A 19,796-nucleotide genomic window follows, 5' to 3' on the forward strand; every position below is an offset into this window, starting at 1 on the left:
TTTTCATAGTTCGGTTTCAGGATGTTTTGCTCTACCTGTGAGAACTCATAACCAGAGCAGATACCTGGATGGATAACAGCAAAAGAAAAGCAAAGAAAAGCGACTGTGCTATAAAGGCAGGCAAGGCAAGTTTATTTGTATAATGAATTTCAAAACAAAGGTAATTCAAAGTACTTTTACATAAAAAATAAAGGGCATTAAAGCTGCAGTAGGTAATGTTTATAACAGACACAACAGATAATTTGTGAAAAAATCTGGTTTCTCTGGCTAATCTGAGTGCTCTTAATGGAACTTACAAGAATCCACCGGACCTGAACGAAAACAACCAATCAGAGCCAAGCAAGATAAAAAAAACACTTTGGGTTGGTGTCTTGAAGATAGATGGTTATTGACGACCTGGGAATGAGACTCAACACTCTTTCTTCAACTAACTACAACACAATGTAAAAGCAAAAAGTAATGCAAAAGAACATTTAAATATTAAAAGAGTGAGATAGAAAATAAATAGTTAAAACAGGAGGGTAAAAGTTATAGTGCAGTGTATTAGCACAATGAGAAAATGCTTGCAGATTAAATTTTTTATACAGTTTTCTCTCCCCAAACTAGAATCAGGACAATGATATAATACTCATCTAAATCAAAGCTCAAGACAACCATTTTATATGATAGATTCCCTGAAAAAGGCAAGGTGTGACTGTGTCTGAATAGTAAAAAGTCGCCACTTTAACAGACACAGTTGGCACTCTTACCTATTCCACATCTGAGAGGGACCTTTTTTTCTACAGTTTTCTTTTATTTCAAACAATTTATTCAATAAAGTAAATTAAAAACTTTCCATTAAAACAAGACATGCAAGGGATATAAGACCTTTCTATAACTGACAAATGATGTAAGCATTGAAGGAGCATTCAGGTGTCACTCGCCAGACATCATTTTCTGACAGCATGGTGCAGCCTGTGTCCTCAATGGATTTGTCTGGCTGCCCTTCTCCCCATTTGGTGAAGGTCAAAGGTTGGTTTCTCATATCAGTCTCAAAATTCCCCTCTGCTTTTTTATTGTTGACATTGATCCAGGCCATTTTGTAAACGTCCACAAATACTTCAGTCAGTGCGGTGTTCTCCTCCTCGTTCTGGGGCAACGCCAGCTCCAAGCCTTGCTGGGAGCAGAACTCGACAGCTCTGGAGAAAGAGTCTCTCTCCTTGTTGGACACAAAATATTTCTGACCAACTTTGCGTACAAAGTCATAGTTTATAACTGAAAAAAGAAATCAAAATGCAGAAAATTAGGAATATATGAGTATGTGACTTCTGATCTATGAGCTAAAAATCTGTCTCAAAACTAAACACTGTGTGATAATATTAACTCAAGAGCCTCTTACTAGGTGTTTTCTTATCTTTCAGCATTAGTCATGTCATCACATAAGGGGTGGTGTATTGGGGGATCAGAGATGTTCTTATTTAGATTTTCCATCTTCCCTCTAGCCTCCTCATTATTGACAACAAGTTCTGCTCTTTGTAGGAAAGTCCAAACCACTGATCTTTTATTTGTTGGTGGTGGTTGAAGTTCTTAGATATTGGTCAGATATGTAGTCTTTATGCTCCTGTCTTCCTTCGCATGATTACCTTACTTTTTCTGTTTACTAGTGAATCTGATGTGTGAGTTAATATTGTTAATATGCTTTGATTTTATAGTGTACAACTTTATAATATACAATATGCACGTAAGGTATTTTAGAAATACTACAAACCTTCTGGACTACAGCACTGACAAGTTGGTCAATCCGCACACACAGCACACAGCACAATCATTTGTAATAACTCATCTGTTGCCTGTTTCATGTCAAAAGCCTTTTGACCACTCAACATTGTGGATAACCATAGGTTTCCCTGGTATTAGGGATGCAGAAGACAAGATATTCACCACAACTGGGGACATACATTAGTGACAGCACAGCAGAGCACTCTTGACTCAAAATAGTTTATTCATGGCCACCACCCAGTTGCACTGAAGTGCACCTCAAGAGCAGCCGCCTCACACTCCTATAACAGCTTACATGTCTGTTCTCATGTTTTATCTGTGAGACTCAAGTTTTAATACCTTAAAATACCACATAGTGAAAGAAGTAAAAGTGTGCGTTTGGTAATAAAATCACAGCTCACCACAGTGTATCTGTTGTGTTGCTGTAGAGTAATTATAGTAATAGCAAAAGTAGTTTAGCTCATTTTTATGCATTCAACACCTGAGCAGCAGTGAACAGAAATGAGTCACACTGCTCCATGTCACACTCTATTTCAATTACAGTTTTGTTGTTAGTTGATTCTGAGACAAGACTGGGTTTGTAATAGTTAGTAGCATTTCTCTGTGTACAGTGGTGCAGCTAAAAAACAGTACAGTAATTCAACTGACAAAACTGGATTTGATTTGGGGACTTCTCGTGTAGGGGGCCCTACAGCACACTGATGTTAAATGATACTCCTCTCTTATACTTAGGTCCTGTGATGACATTAATTAATTATATGTGTTCTTCCTCTGACAGTAAAATATTACATTATAGGGCTTGTGTGCCCTTAACCATATTTACGTTTTACTTTGTTGTTCCGAGTTCCAAATCAAATGAAAGAAAATCTCTGAAACAAAAACAAAACCAACACTTGAATTTCCCATCTGAAAGATAATAATACAGTGCATAAATACATAAATGTCTTTCTGTCCTCATCTAAATAAGATGAATGGCATCCGGTATGACCGCATTTCACAGAAATTATTTTAGTCAGTGCAGCTTTCTTAAACATCCTACTCACAAACGAAGAAATTATGAAAATACACAAACAGTACAATGGTGAATGGACAAAGGTACACACACAAAATCAGAAAAAGAAATCTAACTCATGTACATGCACACTCTTCCTGTAACATTCAATTGAAGTGATAGGATACTTACTCAGCTCTAACGTAGTAGTGCTCTTCGTTAAGGTTTTAAGGTCCTGGCTGATGGTGGGGTCAAATATATCTGGATCGAACAGATTAGGTTATCAATGTAAGCTGCAGTAAGTTGGAGCATTTCCATGCTCTCTCTCTCTCTCTCTCTCTCTCTCTCTCTCTCTCTCTCTCTCTCTCTCTCTCAATTCAATTCAATTCAATTCAAATTCAAAATGGGCTTTATTGGCATGAAAGTTTTTTAAAAACAATATTGCCAAAGCAAAGTATTCAAATACAATACAATAAATCAAAGATATATACATTATTATTATATGAACATTATATAAGTTATATACAGTGTGTGTGTGTGTGTGTGTGTGTGTGTGTGTGTGTGTGTGTGTGTCTGTGTGTGTCTGTGTGTGTGTGTGCCTCGATCACTCACTGTCCCTCAGGTTGTGGCATGTTAATATATACTGGGCAGCAAGGTGTGCCCGCTCTCCTTCTCCGAGGAGTATTTTTAATTTGGAGAGGTTATTCAGCTCTTTGAAATCTGGTATCAAAGAGCTGAACTTGTTCAAATACATTTTTCTAGTATTATTTAATTTTGTACATTGTAGGAGAAAGTGCATCTCTGTCTCAACCTCACCTGTCGAACAGTGACCACATTTTCTGTTTTCTTTTGGTTGCCATGATTTTTTGTGTCTTCCTGTTTTGATTGCCAATTTGTGGTCACTGAGCCTCGACTTGGTTAGGATCTGTCTCTGCTTTCTATCTCTGACAGTAGAGAGATATTCTGCTAATTCATAATCTCTTTTAAGGTCAAGATAACATTCCAATCTACTTTGGCTTTTAGTTGTTTCTTCCCAATGGTCCAGATAGCTTTCTTTACATTGTACTATAATTTGCTTTACACTGATTAGTGTTTGTAGAGCAGTGTTGTTGTGAGGCTGGTCAGAGTGTGTCTGAGAGGGGGCAGTTAGCCTCAGTACCAACTGACATAGGGGACTCTTTTCTGGGCTCAGCTCTTGGGTTTGGAGGGCTTTGGAGTGGAGGGTGTCTCTGGGGCTGGATTTCAGGTGGTTAAAAAAGTTGAGCGTTCTCTTCTGAATGTTAATTATCAGTGGGTATCTGCCAAATTCTGCTCTACATGCATTTGTTGCAGCTGGTTCTGTTTCACAGTGGTGAGGTGGTGGGCGTGTGGGTAGTGTGGGGTCCAGGCTGAGCTGGTGTGTCTCCTCACAGCAGGGGGGATGATCCGGGGCTGGTGATGGGGGGGAGGAGGTTTGTGATGGTCTCTGAAGCTTCTGGTAGAAGAGAGGGTGGAAGGGCTGTGTCCTAGGGCCGTGTCTTTGAGGGTCTTTGCAAAGATATTCACCTTCTCTCTGTGTAGATGGAGTCCATCGTAGAGGTCCCAGGTGCCAATGGTTGGGTGGAGGGCCAGGTGGACGTTGGGTAAGGTGGCACAACCTCTTCTGATCTCCATATTGATGTCATGGATGACGTGAGGAGGGGTGTCTGTCCTGGGCAGCAGGGTGGAGATCACGATGCGGGTGTCAGGGAATTCCTTGGTGGCCTGCTGCGCCATCTTCCTCACTGCCTCAGCAGTGTCCCTTCGGAGGTTGTGCAGGTTGTTTGTTCCTGTGTGGATCACCAGGCATTGAGGGCTCCCGAGGGTCTCCTTTCTCAACAGCTTCATTGCCTGGCCTGTGGTGCTGCAACGTTTAGACAGCACTTTCTTAAAAGGAAAAAGCTTGCTTGTGTCCAGGAATTTCCCATTTGAGTCAGCCAGCAGGACCACTTGTGGGGCTTGTTCTTCAGGCTGAGTGGAGGGCAGATGCGATGGACAGAAACTTAAACTTCTCCCTGGCTGCTGCTCTCTGTTCCCTGCTTGGCTGTTTCCATGGCGACCACTTTGTTTGTTTACTAGTGGGCTAACTCTTTACTGTTGCTAGCTTTTTTAGCCTTTAAACACAGTTATTAATGTTATGATTTTTGGTTTGTTATTTTCTTCTCCTCCTTATCTTCATAAAACACCTCTTCTTTTATCTTATTAAGTCTGGTTCCTCCTTAGAAATGTTCTGCACTGTGGCAGGTGGTAGCTTACAGCAGTTGATACACAGTTGCCAGCTAGCTTTTGACAGTCAGCTGGTTGTTTTCATTTAAAAAATATATCCAAAAATTGTATTTTCTTTCTTCTGTTTTGCTGATAAAGTATTACCTTTTCTTTAGAGTCCTTTTTGAAGAAAATTCGATGTTTTTTTTTTGCAAAATATCCCACTGTTTAGGTCCATGTTTGAGATGAATTCAGGAGCACATTTTTCATGCAGCTTTCTCTCTTGGAACTCTTGGAACTCTCTCAATGCTTCGGTTTACAAGTAGGGGCCCTCATTATGCTACCGTGTAAGTGTGGTGCTATTTTGAGCCTTCTTAGTGGTATAGAAATAGCTTTCTTTTCACGTTACTCTGTGCCGCGTTGGCTAGCGTTATAAGCTAATTAGCGGTTTGTGCTAAAACCGGTCACGGTCGATTAGCATGAAAACATATCCCAGAGAACGGACCAACTCGGTACACATGTGTTATTAACCCCAGGTTCATTTTGCGCCGGAATTGTCCTTTAAGCTTACCAACAACCTGCTAGTCTGGCGTAAAATAGCACTGTCAGTGAAAACTGTAGTATAGGCTAGTTATCATTACACATGATATTCACTCTGGGTACATTTAAGGTGGTTGTTTGTGTGTGTGTTTAAGAGATAACGAAGCTGGGTGGATCTGAGAAATAACAGCCTGGGGAGGTGTCCCAAGGAGGGTTAAGTGTGATGTGTGAAGAGGAGAGGAGAATATATGTATTGCACTTGTCTGTTTTGCCACTGTATCTGTTAACATGTTAAACTAAATAAAGATTTGTTTAAAAAAAAGAGAGAAAGAAAGGAGTGGAGACCTGTCGGTCCAGGTTGGGACAAAAATTTAGAAATGATGTTTAGGTTCGGGTCAGGTTCGGTCATGTCGGCTGAGCTAGTCTACTTGACATGGTGCTTCAAGTTCTTTTTCAGTAAAAATAAATACCGATGACATTGTGTGTGTGTCTAAAAATAATCTACCTATAGCCTATATAAAATCATATGTTTGAGTTCTCGTTTACAAGGTGCACTGCCCACACGTGTAATCAGGGTAAATGGATAAGTGTATTGGGCTTGAGTCTGGTACAGACAAACAGAATGCATGTTGGGCAGCTTGAGCACCTGCTCTCTAAACTGTGCAACAAAAGAAAATAATTCTATAAAGAGTATATATAAACTCTAGTAACTAAATCACCTTGTCCACACAGAATGGATTCAGCTGGTCCAGGAAGTCCAGGAAGTCCAGGAAGTCCAGGTAATCCACGTCGTCCTTGGTCCCCTGTACAGCAGGTAAAGATAATAAATAAACTGCACTTATATAGAGCTTTTCTAGTTTTCCGACCACTTAAACCGTTTTACACTTTCTGTCACATTCACATTCATACATACACTGATGGCAGAGGCTGCCATGCCAACTGCTCCTCAGAGATGGAAACTAAGCATATTCACATGCATTTTCAGTATCTTGCTCAAGGACACTTCAACATTCAGCGGGAAGAGCCAAATATTGAACCACCGACCTTCTGACACTCTACCTCCTGAGCGACAGCTGTCATCTTTAAAGAACCACTAATTCACAACCCCTTAAGAATACATCAAAGATGACTTAAGGTCCATAGCCTCACTAGCAGCCTAGTGAGGGTGAAATTCTGAGGCCGCATCAGAAACAATTTTGAAAGATGAAAAACAGAGAGACAACTTTACTGTTCTTTAATTCTCAGTGGGACAGAGCGGTTTGACTTGGAGGTAACACCAGAGCCATGTTATTATAGGGTTTATACTTTACTGAACATTAAAGCATTCCGAAATTTGAGTTTTAGTCTTCCTAAGAAGTTTGACTGACCATACATTAGATCAATTCTCTATTAAGAAATACAATTCTCACTTAGTTTCAAGGCAATCCGCACTTCACATGATAAGCCTACAGGTGGCGCTGAGTAAGAACAAACCGTCTGCTTTTCCAAAAGGAAGGTGACAGAATTCAGGTCAAGGATAACTGGAGTCTGGTCAGTATTCAAATGGAGTGAAGGAATGATACACTGAACTCAATGTTACCCACCTGGCAAACCTGGAAGTCCACTTATAGTGCAAAGACAAGGTGGTCGTGGTCCAGGTGGTCCAGGTGGTCCAGGTGGCCCAGGATCTCCTTTCCCACCTTTGGGACCAGGAGAAGCTTGAAGCTGATTGTAGCCAAAAGGAGCCATCAGGCAGAGGACACGGAATAGGAGATGAATCCTCATCATCTAAAATTTAGATTATAAATTATAAAATTATAGTTTAAGAACTTCCTATTTACAGGCTGCATCAGAAATATTGTTTTATCATAATTTACAACTGTAAGGTTTCAAGCTTGTAAGATTTAGTAAAACAAAAACAAAAACAACTTCCTATGTAATTGTATTGTAAAGGTACTGAGAAAGTGAAGGTGTCAGTGATGTTAATCAAGCACCAAACAGTACCCCAAACAGAAAGAAACTCACGTATAAACCAGGAATTATCTGCTTTATGTGCTGCCTCTGTGCTGCCTCCAAAAAAAAATGGCTGAGAAAACAAAACACAGTCAAAAATATGAGACCCAGTACAGAGGAAATGAAAAGCAGGTGAGATTTTAAGATTTTACACAGAAAAGAGAAAAAAAAGGCTGTATTCCAAAACCTCCCTCTTTTTAACCAACAATTGTCTGAGAATGCAAAGGTCTGTGCCAACAGATATATTTCATATATAACACATTTCAATTCAAACATATTAGGATACATCTTTTAGATGAAATGATATGAAACAGAGGCTGATTTTACACCCTCTTCCCTGCCTGTTTTAAAGAGGCAATAGTTGATTTTGAGTTGACATTTGGTTGAAGTCTGAAGGTTAGTCAAAAAGCTTCAAACCCATTTTATTTTAAATATTTATTAATTCAGGCCTCAGTTGGCAAAGTATACTACGCATTTTAAATTCACACATACATTCACACTTGAGTTTCCAAGCAGTACCATGATCTGCTTTTGATGGTTACTGACTCTGTTACAATTGTTCCCAATGAAATTAACCATTAGCTAAACCGTGGGTGGTGTTGTTTTGAAGGGGTACTTTAATACTGCACTTTAGATAAATTGAATAAACATGGGTCAAAATAAACTTCAAAAATGAAGAAGTTAAACCGTCCCTAAACCCTTTCCATAACACTGCTCAATAGTATATTTCATTAAACCGTTTGTGCCTGTTCAACACCCACATTTTTCCGATTCAGAAAAAAAAGTTATTTTCTCAGACTCCTTCCACACACATAAAACAGTTTTCATAAGTTCTGCCTTCCTCTCTTGATCATTTTAGAAGATGACAAACAGCCGTCACCTAGCTGGTGAAAATATACATGCTTTTTTAAATATACAAAATACATATCCTCATCCACTTCCAAGTTGTTCCTTTATTTCAGGAAATCCTGTAGTCACTGAAGAGCAGGGTTTATTCTTTGGTGAGCATGAACGTGTTCAGATTTGAATGTCAGCCTTCCATATTTCTGTGTGACAGTAGATGGCAAGTAACAGATGGACCAAAATACAGTCTATTGGACCCACCATCATCACTTTTGCATGATTTCTCTGAGCTAATGTCAGGTCAGTCTTTCCTTCTTCTTTTTTTAGATATCTTGTGTACAAAGTTGGCAGTCTGACTGTAGGCTGGCCTTGTGAGCCATCAAAGCTGACACAAATAGTCAAATGGAAAAACTATATAAGGAAGGTGACCTCAGAGGATATTGGGAGATTGCAGGAGTTTAAACAAACTCATCTCAAAGATGATTGGTGTCTGAGCATAAATAATGTTCTCGGAGCGTGATCAGTATCACACAACCTGTTTCACCTGGAAATCCTAGCATACCAGGTGGCCCATGATCTCACATTTGTGCCCAAGGAGACCTGTGGGCTGACTGTAGCCAGTATAAGCTATCAGAGCAGGCAAACTTTTCTGGTTCAGAGATTGGCTAAACATTACTTAAAAATTACTTATTTCAGGCTGCGTCATGAACACTGTTTTGTCAGTTTATAACCATTAATTCAAAGTCTGTCAAATTAAATCAAAGGTGTTCATTTCAGAATTTTGTCCATAGTGTTACGACCCGCTGAAAGCCACAACACATTTAAGAGACACCATATTGGTACGATGCAAAGGAATACATTCATTAACAAAAAGACAAAGGAAGAGCAACACAAACAAAGGCTGTGATCTTGTGCCAGGGAGTTGAGAGAGACGGAAGGTGGAGAAAGGATCCACTTTTATAGGCCACGCCCACAGCTTCATGCAGGTGCCCTCAATCATCACTCGGGACTGCACCTTGAACACAGAGACATAACAGACACACAGGCAAAAGGATAGAAAAAGTACAATGACACGTAACACCCTCTCCCTTAAGATGACAGCCATGCTGTCAGCATCGATATCCTAGATTACACGTGAGAGGGCATCAGCCACAACATTATCACACCCCTTCTTATGCCAAATATCTATATTAAAGTTCTGGGCCATAAGAGCCCACTGCAAGAGCCATTGGTTGTTATTATACATGCGGTTTAGGAAGACTAAAGGGTTGTGATCAGTAAAAACCAACACCGGCTGTGGTGTTGAGCCAACATAAGCCTCAAAATGTTGGAGGGCCCAAAGCATGACTAAAGTCTCTTTTTAGATAGTGCTATACCTGTGTTGGGCTCCAGAGAACTTCTTGGAAAAATAACAAACGGGATGATCGATACCTGAAGAATCCTCCTGCAGCAATACAGCACCAGCACCAGTCCCGCTTGCATCAACCTCCAACTTAAACAGTGGCAGGGGCATTGCGCATACCAAATGCCATGACTGTATACTGCATGAACCTGTCTGGTGTCACAAATGCAGAGATCTCAGAAGCACGTGGTGTTAACGGTACTTGCCAGTTGCCCTTTAGCAGATCCAACTTGGTGACGTAGTGAGCAGCTCCAACTCTATCGATGCAATCCTCTACACAAGGAAGAGGAAAATAATCTGGTTTAGTTACAGCATTAGGTTTCCTGTAATCAGTACAAAAGCGTGGTGTTCCATCAGACTTTGTCACTAATAAACATGGAGAGCTCCAGGCACTGAAGCTGGGAACAGCCAGGCCATGCTGTTGCAAATACTCAACCTCTTTTTGCATTTGAGCTCTTTTTGTGGGATTCACGTGATAGGCATGCTGCTTAATAGGAAGACAGTCACCAACATCAATATCATGTTGCAACACAGTGGTTTGGGTCGGTACGTCTGAAAATAGCGAATGATGGCTTTTAATTAACTTGAGAATGTTACTCTTATCTGTCCCAGAAAGATGAGACAGGTAATTGTCCAAATCACCTAATACTTCGGTAATAATAATTCGGCAGCCGAGAACACAGAACAGGAGCATCTTGCACCACTACCTCATCATCCTGAGGAGAATAGCATGGCAGCACTGCTGTTACAGCTACAGGCAACACCTTAGCTGGAGGGGAGAGAGACGTTTCAGCGAACCTGTCAAGATAAGGCTTGAGCATGTTCACATGACAGTCTTTCGTCTCCTATCAGCAGTACGAATAACATAATCCGTTTCACTCAGTTTCTTTTCAATCACATAAGGGCCGGTGAACTTAGCTTGAAGCACTGAACCAGGAATAGGAAGAAAAACCAACACAGAATCTCCAGGTTTAAAACTGCGTTCAATAGAACTCAAACTGAGCCTTCATTTTAGATTGGGAGCCAGACAGTGCTTCTTTCGCTACCTCACAGGCATGATGAGGACACTCTTTGAAAGAACTGACATAGTCCAGCACGCTTTGACTAGAAGAAGTAACCCCAGTCAGCTGCTCACGCAACAACTTCAACGGTCCACGAACTGTGTGGCCAAATACCAGTTCCACAGGACTGAAACCCAATGACTCCTGAACAGTCTCTCGAATAGCAAAAAGCAGGAATGGTATACCTTCATCCCATTCCTTACCAGTTTCAAGACAATAAGCATGCAACATAGTCTTAAGGGTTTGGTGGAAGCGCTCTAGTGCCCCCTGGCTCTCTGGGTGGTAGGCGCTAGAGAGCTGATGTTTCACAGCCAACACTCCTAACACCTGAGAAAACACTTTTGACATAAAATTGGTACCCTGGTCTTTTTGAATGACCTTTGGCAACCCAAAAGTGGTACAGAATTTCATCAATTCTTTCACTACCACCTTGGCTTTGAGGGAACGCAGTGGAATTGCCTCAGGGTATCGAGTTGTAGCACACATTAAATCAGGAGAAACTGGTGACCAGATTTTGACTTGGGTAACGGGCCAACACAATCAATGATGAGTCTCTCAAATAGCTCACCCATCACAGGTATAGGATGAAGTGGAGCCTGGGGGATCACTTGGTTTGGTTTCCCAATCAATTGACATGTATGACATGAGTGACAGTAACTTGAAACATCACTTTTCAAACCAGGCCAGAAGAAATCTTTCAATACGCGATAGTAAGTTTTAGCTATCCCTAGATGACCCGACAAAACATTATCATGAGCTAAGCTCAATATCTGTGCCCGGTACCCAGCAGGGACAACTATCTGATATGCAGTACTACACCCATTGTGATCAGCTGAGGGAGCCCACTTACGCATGAGGATACCATCCTCCCAGTTGTAAACCACTTGAGAGGCACCAATCTCATCTTTAGGCAACGCTGCTGCCACACACTTAGCCAAGGAAGGATCGGCCTTCTGAGCCTCTATCAGCTGCTCCCTGCCGACCTTTACCTGAGTCTCAGACTCATCAGACATGGCGACAGGACTGGACAATGTAACCTCAAAAGTATCAGCTACAGTGGAATCAGTAAACTGCTTTGCTAAAGTTAACTCAGCAGTGGCAGAGGGACCATTAGACACAGTCCCGACAGTTTCTTCACATGGAGCTATAAACATTTCTGAAAGGTCTACCACATCCTAAACCTTATGTGACTGAGCGTGAGTTACAACACAAGCAGGAAACACTTTTGGCATCTGAGATAACTGATCACCTTGGTTAACAGACCTAGCTCCAACTGGGTTGTTCACGACAATGGGCGTAGGGAACACCTCCCCACCAGCCAAATCATTACCCAAAATCATGTCCACTCCTTCTACAGGAAGTTCAGGACGAATAGCCACTGCCACAGGGCCTGTAACCAAACCAGACTGTAAGTACACAACATGCAATTGGACTTCAAACCAAGTCAGTCCACACCCCCGCACCAAAGCATTTTCACCAGTAGAGGTTTCTTCAGAAAGGGGCAATATTCCCTCCACCAACAAAGACTGAGCGGCTTCTGTATCTCTCAGGATACGAACTGGGACAAACTCCTCTGACTCAGAGGTGGCCACCAACCCCTCCATACAGAAAGGTGCAAAAAGATCAGGTTCAGTGCTGTCCTCACTGGACTCACTCAGACCTTTCCCCACCCCAGGTCTGTCTTCACTGAAATGACTGAGACCTTCTTCTCTACCAAGCAGACGTGGCACTGAAGCTAGTAATGCCACTGGTTTAGCAGCTTTCTGCTTTTTACTGAGACCATAACAGTCAGCTATAACATGACCAGGCTTTTTACAAAAAAAAAAACTCTTAAGAATTTCCAGAACTAGTAGGCTTTGTAGCAATGAAGAACCAGGACCATTACTGCCAGCTTTAAAACCAAGAGAACGAGGAGAATCATGGTTCTTAACCTCACAAGGTTTATCATTAAAGACCGCTTTGTGAGCCAGGACATATTCATCAGCAAGCACAGCGGCATCCCCAACTTTGGACACACGCTGCTCACTTAGATAAATTGCAACTGCTTCAAGGACACAGTTTTTAAATTCTTCCAAAAGTAACAACTCACAAAGTTGCTCTTTAGTTTCAACTTTTTGAGATGTGCACCACCTATTGAAAAGAATTTCCTTCTCTCTGGCAAATTCTACAAAGGTCTCATTGTCAACTTTACGACAACCTCGAAACCGCTGCCTATAGGCCTCTGGGACCAGCTCATAGGCGAGAAGAAGAATCACCACTTATTATAAATGATGCAATTCCAGAAGTTCCCAGCTTGATGTAACACAAACTGATGGGATTTTCAATGCCATGCAGATGTGCTGCAGCTACATTTAATTTCCAAAATCTATAAGTCTATAAGGGACCCCACAATTTATTTTTTTTATTTTTTGGAGGTATAATTCAATTTAATTCAGCCAAAAGGTAAATATGGTATTGCATCCTTATTCAATGTTTATGTTGCAAACATACTGGTGTAATATGTTTTTTAGGCTCTAGTAATGCAATATTGATGTGTTTGAATGTGCTGCACCTGCTGGTTTCTTTGGTTTTACACTGCAGCTTGTACAAGTAAGAGAGTAGTTTTTCAGCAGAAGGGAACGCATGCTGGTGGACTGAAGAGAACAAACATGAACTCATTTGTTTTTGTTGTAAAGTGAAGAAATAAAATGACTACAAGTAAAACCACATCCCAGTTAAACCACATCCCAGTGTCTGCCTGAGTCTTTGGCTGCAAAATACACATAGTATATATAATTATCAAATTGCCTATTGTTTATTCAATACCATTCAAATTATCATGCCACTCTATGTTGATGTAGTGTGCTATTGGAGGGTGAGAAGAATAAATATGCAGCAAAAGCAATGTTCACACACTCTGAGATTATAACTATTCTTTGCTGCAGACAAAATAGCTTGTATCAAAGTTTGAGATGATTAGAAGAAACAGTTGTTCAACACTTCCGTTTTGGGCAACTCCCAGAATTGCACAATGCAGTGAGGGGTAGGCTTACTTGTAATAGCCTGCTGTTGTTACATTTATATCATTTTGTCAGTCTTTCCCCCTCTTTACAGATTCAGACACAGACTCATAAGAAATAAATGGTACACCCAGTCCCCCTCTTTCCACTTTGGGTGGAGAAGTTCTTTAGCTTGAAATCACGGTGCCCTGCATCAATATTGCTGCCGGTTGTTCTGTAAGCCCCACCACCACCACCACCACTACCACCACCACCACCACCCCAGCACCCACCTGTAGGCTCCGGCTAGGGGGTTTAAGGCATTTCCTCATCACTCCCCAATATCTCTATGTAAACATATCTAAGGGAATTGATGAGGATGGAGCCTCGATGCTAAAATCTAACTATGTTATACTGCTGTAATAAACATTTCAAACATGAGTTGTCTGACAGAACTTTATTGAAGAAGAGCAATTCATTTGCAGCTTACCCAGTCTGTTACACACAACTCCAAGACTCACAGGCAAAGCAGTTCCAGTATATGTCAGAGGCAACAAATCAACATACATGGGGCAATACAAGGAAACAACAAGCAGGGGCACATTATGCAATATATTCTCACACACATTTCTTTGTTGGCCTCGAATGACCATGGAGCAGACACACAACACCATTTAGGCTACTCTTGTCCTTCACAGACAACACTTTAAACCAGCAAATAAATGAGAGAGTTTGGAGGCTGAAAATGACATAAAATAGTACCACAAATAGAAAAAGAGTTAAGCTTCCGCATTAGATGAATTCTTTGTTGCTGATGCATGGCAGTCGACTCTGTTTACATTGAACTTGAGTTGACAGTTGAACACTGTCCCTTACATGTGTCGACAATTTGAACGTCTTCACCACGTATAATACTAGTTATGTGCCATCATTTGGATTGATTTCATAAATGCATGTACATTTACGAAGATTATAATCAGGATAGTGAGGATGATGATGGAACCGAGGATTGTGGCAAAGATGTTGATGTAGCGGGCAGTGGAGCCATAGTGTCGGGCACCATCCATGTCTCCAGCCATTTTCCGGTCTCTGGCCTGGGACAACAAAATCATATTGATTATACTGCAAATGCTGTAGATTTTTGTTTGCTGCATTCCTATGCTTTCTCCCCTTTCCATCCATTGTCCCTGTCCCATCGGCTACATAGTTTTTTTTATCTTGGTCTTCTTCCACAATGCTCTTCTCATTTAATGATTGTTTTAGTCCTTTTTCCTAGTTTTTTAAATAATACATTTTAAGCCTGGTAATGTCTAGAAACTTAATTAAAAATATTCCACGTCCATAAGCAATTATTGGAAAATCTGCATATGAATGATGTAATTCATAAGCAAGAACTTACCTTGATGGAGAAGATGAGAGCGGCCAGTCCGAGGCAGCAGGGGTTTGTGTAGGCAAAGCAGCAGATAGACCAGATGATGTGGTCACTGGGGGGCTCAGGGGGGATGTTCAGAGTGGTGTACTGAACTACTGCTCCTCCAGGCTGTCCAGGGGGTCCATCAGCTTGTCCGGGGGGAAGTCATACCTCCCGTGCAGTGGAACAGCCTCAGACGGGTAACCTACAGGATTCATCGCTTTCAGCAGTACTGTGTTTTTGAGTGCAGGCTGCAGGAAGGTATGTAATAACTCATTGTGTCACTGTGTTGATTCCCTTTTTCAACAGGAAGCCACAGGCAGGGCTGGTTTGGGGTGAAAATATCTTGTCAATACCAGCTACCAAAAAAAAAAAGGAAGAACAAATTGAAAGATTTGGAAATAAAATGTAATGATTTCTAATACCATCTTCAGATATTTCTATTCAATGCTTTACTGATGTGCCACAATAATGTATTTTTTTTTGTTCAAATATCCTTATTTGGGGGCTTTTACAAATAAATATTAATATTTGATTGTTTGAAATTGAATCATCATATATTTATGCTACCCCTTAAAGTCTCCATGCCACCCTCTTGCCACCCAATTGAATATTTCTCTTCGTCTGCCCCTAAAGGAGGCAAAGGCAAACCGACTGTTTGACCACATCAGCTGTTTGAAATGCATGAATTAACCTGGAAACAACAGGATTAGTATTTCAGTCTCTTGACTGACGATAATTGGAGAGTTAAGTCCAATCTGGTTAGTGATAGTAAGTAAGTATAAGGTAGTAGCAGTAATCAATAAGTACATTTGCTCTTAGAGAAATGAGGGGGCTGCCCCCAGTGGAGATTTGAAGCATCACATCTTGGAGGACGCAGCAAAGGCAGAGACTCCTGGACGGCTGTAAACGTGAACATTGGCGCTCTGCGAAGGGCAAAGTGGAAGGAGGGAGGGAGAGAAAGAGAGAGAAAGATGGCATTAGTTTTACTAATGTACTAAATATGACCAGCATGGTGAATAATAAGCTGGTGTCATTATGAAATACTGAAACCACAAAATGGTAAATGAACCTATCTAGTCTTCCGACCACTCAAAGCGCTTTTACACTACGTGCCACATTCACCCTTTCACACAGTGATGGCAAAGTCCATCGAACAGAAACTAACATTCATACACACACCGATGCACGGCTTCGGGAGCAATTTGGGGTTCAGTATCTTGCTCAAGGATACTTCAACATGTGGCACCAGGAGCCAGGGATCGAACCCACAACCTTCTGATTAAGGAACGACTCGCTCTGCCTCTGAGCCACAGCTGCAGAAGAAAACTAAAAAAATTTCAAATAAACCCAAAATATGAGTCTAAATCTTGTATCCATCTTATATTAAAATATCTGTTAATTTACCCACAGGGAACAAATAAAGTCTTATCCATTTCAAATGGCTACATTAAAAAAAATATACAGTTAAGTTAGTAAATTAAGTAGAATTTAATTTATTTTACAGAAAAGTAACTTAAGTGTTTGTTGCACATACAATTAATATTGTGTGCGTGTATTTATTAAACAGGACAAGACATTTTTCCACTGGGCTTTTGGAAGAATTCTCTGGCAAAAAATAGACTTGACACTGAAAAGGTTGCTGCAGGTCTGTCATACTGCGCAGGTTATCCCAGCAACAGTTGAGTTTCAAACTAAATACGCAAGTTATCTGAGTAAGGGGCTAAAACATTATTTATTAAACATTTCTAGGACAACATAGTTCATGTCCAGGGTATTTAGTCATTTTAATCACTTCCGTGGTGTTTTCATGTTTTCCAGGACACATGGGAGCCATGATTTTCACATTGACACCCTTTCAGTACTAACCCAAAATAATGATGAAATCCTATTTTGACTTATTTTTGGATCCCCCCACCACTCAAATAAACTTCTGTATGTTATGTCCCTGTACTAAGAGTTTACAGCGAAGCTCAGTGAGGCTGTAAGCACAGTGGTGCTTTGAACTAAACGCTAACGTCAGCATACCGACATAATACACAACACACAAATGTTTAGCAGGTAATGTATACCACTTTTACAGTCTTAAAATAGTGTGTTAGCATGTTAACACCCCACATCCTAGTTAAACCACATCCCAGTGTCCGCCTGAGTCTCTGGCTGCAAAATACACATAGTATATATAATTGTCAAATTGCCTATTGCTTATTTAATACCATTCAAATTATCATGTCGCTCTATATTTATGTTTAATTTCTTTGATTAAAGAGACACATGGTGTGCTATTGGAGGGTGAGAAGAATAAATATCCAGCAAAAGCAATCTTCACACACTCTGGGATTATAACTATTCTTTGCTGCAGACAAATATGAATAGCTTGTATCAAAGTTTGAGATGATTAGAAGAAACAGTGTTTCAACAACCCCGTTATGGGCAACTATCCGACATTGAGCACATCCCCGAATTGCACAATGCAGTGAGGGGTAGGCCTACTTGTAATATCCTGCTGTTGTTACATTTATGTCATTTTGTAAGCTCGTCAGTCTTTCCCCCTTATTCTTTACAGATTCAGCAAACCAGATTCATAATAAACAGTACACCCAGTCCCCCCTCTTTCCACTTCGGGTGGAGAAGTTCTTTAGCTCGAAATCACCATCAGTTAACACAGTAAAACTGCTAAATAATTTGCACACCCTTCCAATCTGGTGGTCTATTTAAGCTGCAATATTTCCCAGGTCTCCCTCTGCTCTGTCAATGCCGCTGCTGCCCTGCATTATTATTGCTGCCTGTTGTTCTGTAAGCCCCACCACCCCCACCTGTAGGCTCCGGCAAGGGGGTTTAAGGCATTTCCTCATCACTCCCCAATATCTCTATGTAAACATATCTAAGGGAATTGATGAGGATGGAGCCTCAATGCTAAAATCTAACTATGTTACACTGCTGTAATAAACATTTCAAACGTGAGTTGTCTGACAGAACTTTATTGAAGAAGAGCACTTCATTTGCAGCTTACCCAGTCTGTTACACACAACTCCAAGACTCACAAGCAAAGCAGTTCCAGTATATGTCAGAGGCAACAAATCAACATACATGGGGCAATACAAGGAAACAACAAGCAGGGGCACATTATGCAATATATTCTCACACACATTTCTTTGTTGGACTCGAATGACCTTGGAGCAGACACACAACACCATTTAGGCTACTCTTGTCCTTCACAGACAACACTTTAAACCAGCAAATAAATGAGAGAGTTTGGAGGCTGAAAATGACATAAAATAGTACCACAAATAGAAAAAGAGTTACGCTTCCGCATTAGATGAATTCTTTGGTGCTGATGCATGGCAGTCGACTCTGTTTACATTGAACTTGAGTTGACAGTTGAACACTGTCCCTTACATGTGTCGACAATCTGAATGTCCTCACCACATATACATTGATTTATATTGGATTAAGTAGAGAAATATAGGTACATATATGATGGATATAGTCAGGATAGTGAGGATGATGATGGAACCGAGGATTGTGGCAAAGATGTTGATACAGCGGGCAGTGGAGCCGTAGTGTCGGGCACCATCCATGTCTCCAGCCATTTTCCGGTCTCTGGCCTGGGACAACAAAATCATATTGATTATACTGCAAATGTAGATTTTTGTTTTCTGTATTCCTATGCTTTCTCCCCTTTCCATCCATTCTCCCTGTCCCATCGGCTACATAGCTTTTTTTATTTTGGTCTCTGATTCTTCTTCCACAATGCTCATCTCATTTAATGATTGTTTTAGTCCTTTTTCCTAGTTTTTTTTGTATGTTATTCTTTCATTAGTTAAATAATTCATTTTAAACCTGGTAATGTCTAAAAACTTAATTAGAAATATTCCACGTCCACCAACAGTCCTCTAAATGATTAGTGAGGGGTAGCTTACTCGTCTTCATCTTTTTCCACTTACCCTATCTTGTCTTCTGAAGTTAACTAATATTCAAGATTGTAAGATATTTCCCAAACTCTTTTTTTGCAGTATTTTTAGATAAGCAATTATTGGAAAATCTGCATATGAGTGATGTAATTCATAAGCAATTAAGAACTTACCTTGATGGAGTAGATGAGAGCGACCAGTCCGAGGCAGAAGGGGTTTGTGTAGACCAAGCACAACATAGACCAGATGATGTGGTCTCTTGGGGGCTCAGGGGGGATGTTCACAGTGGTGTACTGAACTACTGTTCCTCCAGGCTGGAAAGTGGGTCCACCAGCTTGTCCAGGGCGGAAGGCATACCCCTCCCGCAATGGAAAAACCTCAGCCGGGTAACCTACAGGATTCATTGCTATCAGCAGTACTGTGTTTTTGAGTGCAGGCTGCAGGAAGGTATGTATGAACTTTCACTGTGTTGATTCTGGTCTTCCACCAGGAAGCCACAGGCAGGGGTAGTGTGGGTTGGCAATACCTTGCTACCCTGACTACCAAAAAAATTAAAAAAAAAAACAAATTAGAAGATTTGGATTAATTCATTTCCAATGCCACCTTTAGATATTTCTATTCAATGCTGTACACATACAATTGCCCAATTGTTTACATCAGTGGTTCACAACCATTAGTGACTT

The 19,796-nt window shown here is 40.8% G+C and overlaps 2 protein-coding genes across 2 annotated transcripts; both read right to left on the bottom strand.

The window, feature by feature from the left end:
- Positions 1-106: 106 nt before the first annotated feature.
- LOC127352796 (mannose-binding protein C) lies at positions 107-15,249 on the bottom strand. Its single transcript, XM_051381490.1, has 7 exons — positions 15,188-15,249; positions 9,956-10,022; positions 7,517-7,577; positions 7,096-7,279; positions 6,232-6,315; positions 2,942-3,010; positions 107-1,254 (listed from the first exon to the last, which is right to left on the bottom strand). Exons 4-7 carry the CDS (start codon positions 7,277-7,279, stop codon positions 872-874), a joined length of 720 nt encoding a protein of 239 aa, XP_051237450.1. The 5' UTR covers positions 7,517-7,577; positions 9,956-10,022; positions 15,188-15,249; the 3' UTR covers positions 107-871.
- A 117-nt stretch (positions 15,250-15,366) lies between these two features.
- Positions 15,367-19,605, bottom strand: LOC127352795 (dispanin subfamily A member 2b-like). Its single transcript, XM_051381489.1, has 3 exons — positions 19,287-19,605; positions 18,213-18,807; positions 15,367-16,125 (listed from the first exon to the last, which is right to left on the bottom strand). Exons 1-2 carry the CDS (start codon positions 19,515-19,517, stop codon positions 18,622-18,624), a joined length of 417 nt encoding a protein of 138 aa, XP_051237449.1. The 5' UTR covers positions 19,518-19,605; the 3' UTR covers positions 15,367-16,125; positions 18,213-18,621.
- Positions 19,606-19,796: the final 191 nt, after the last annotated feature.

The sequence above is a fragment of the Dicentrarchus labrax genome, unplaced genomic scaffold (assembly GCF_905237075.1).
Source record: "Dicentrarchus labrax unplaced genomic scaffold, dlabrax2021, whole genome shotgun sequence".
NCBI lineage: Eukaryota > Metazoa > Chordata > Actinopteri > Moronidae > Dicentrarchus > Dicentrarchus labrax.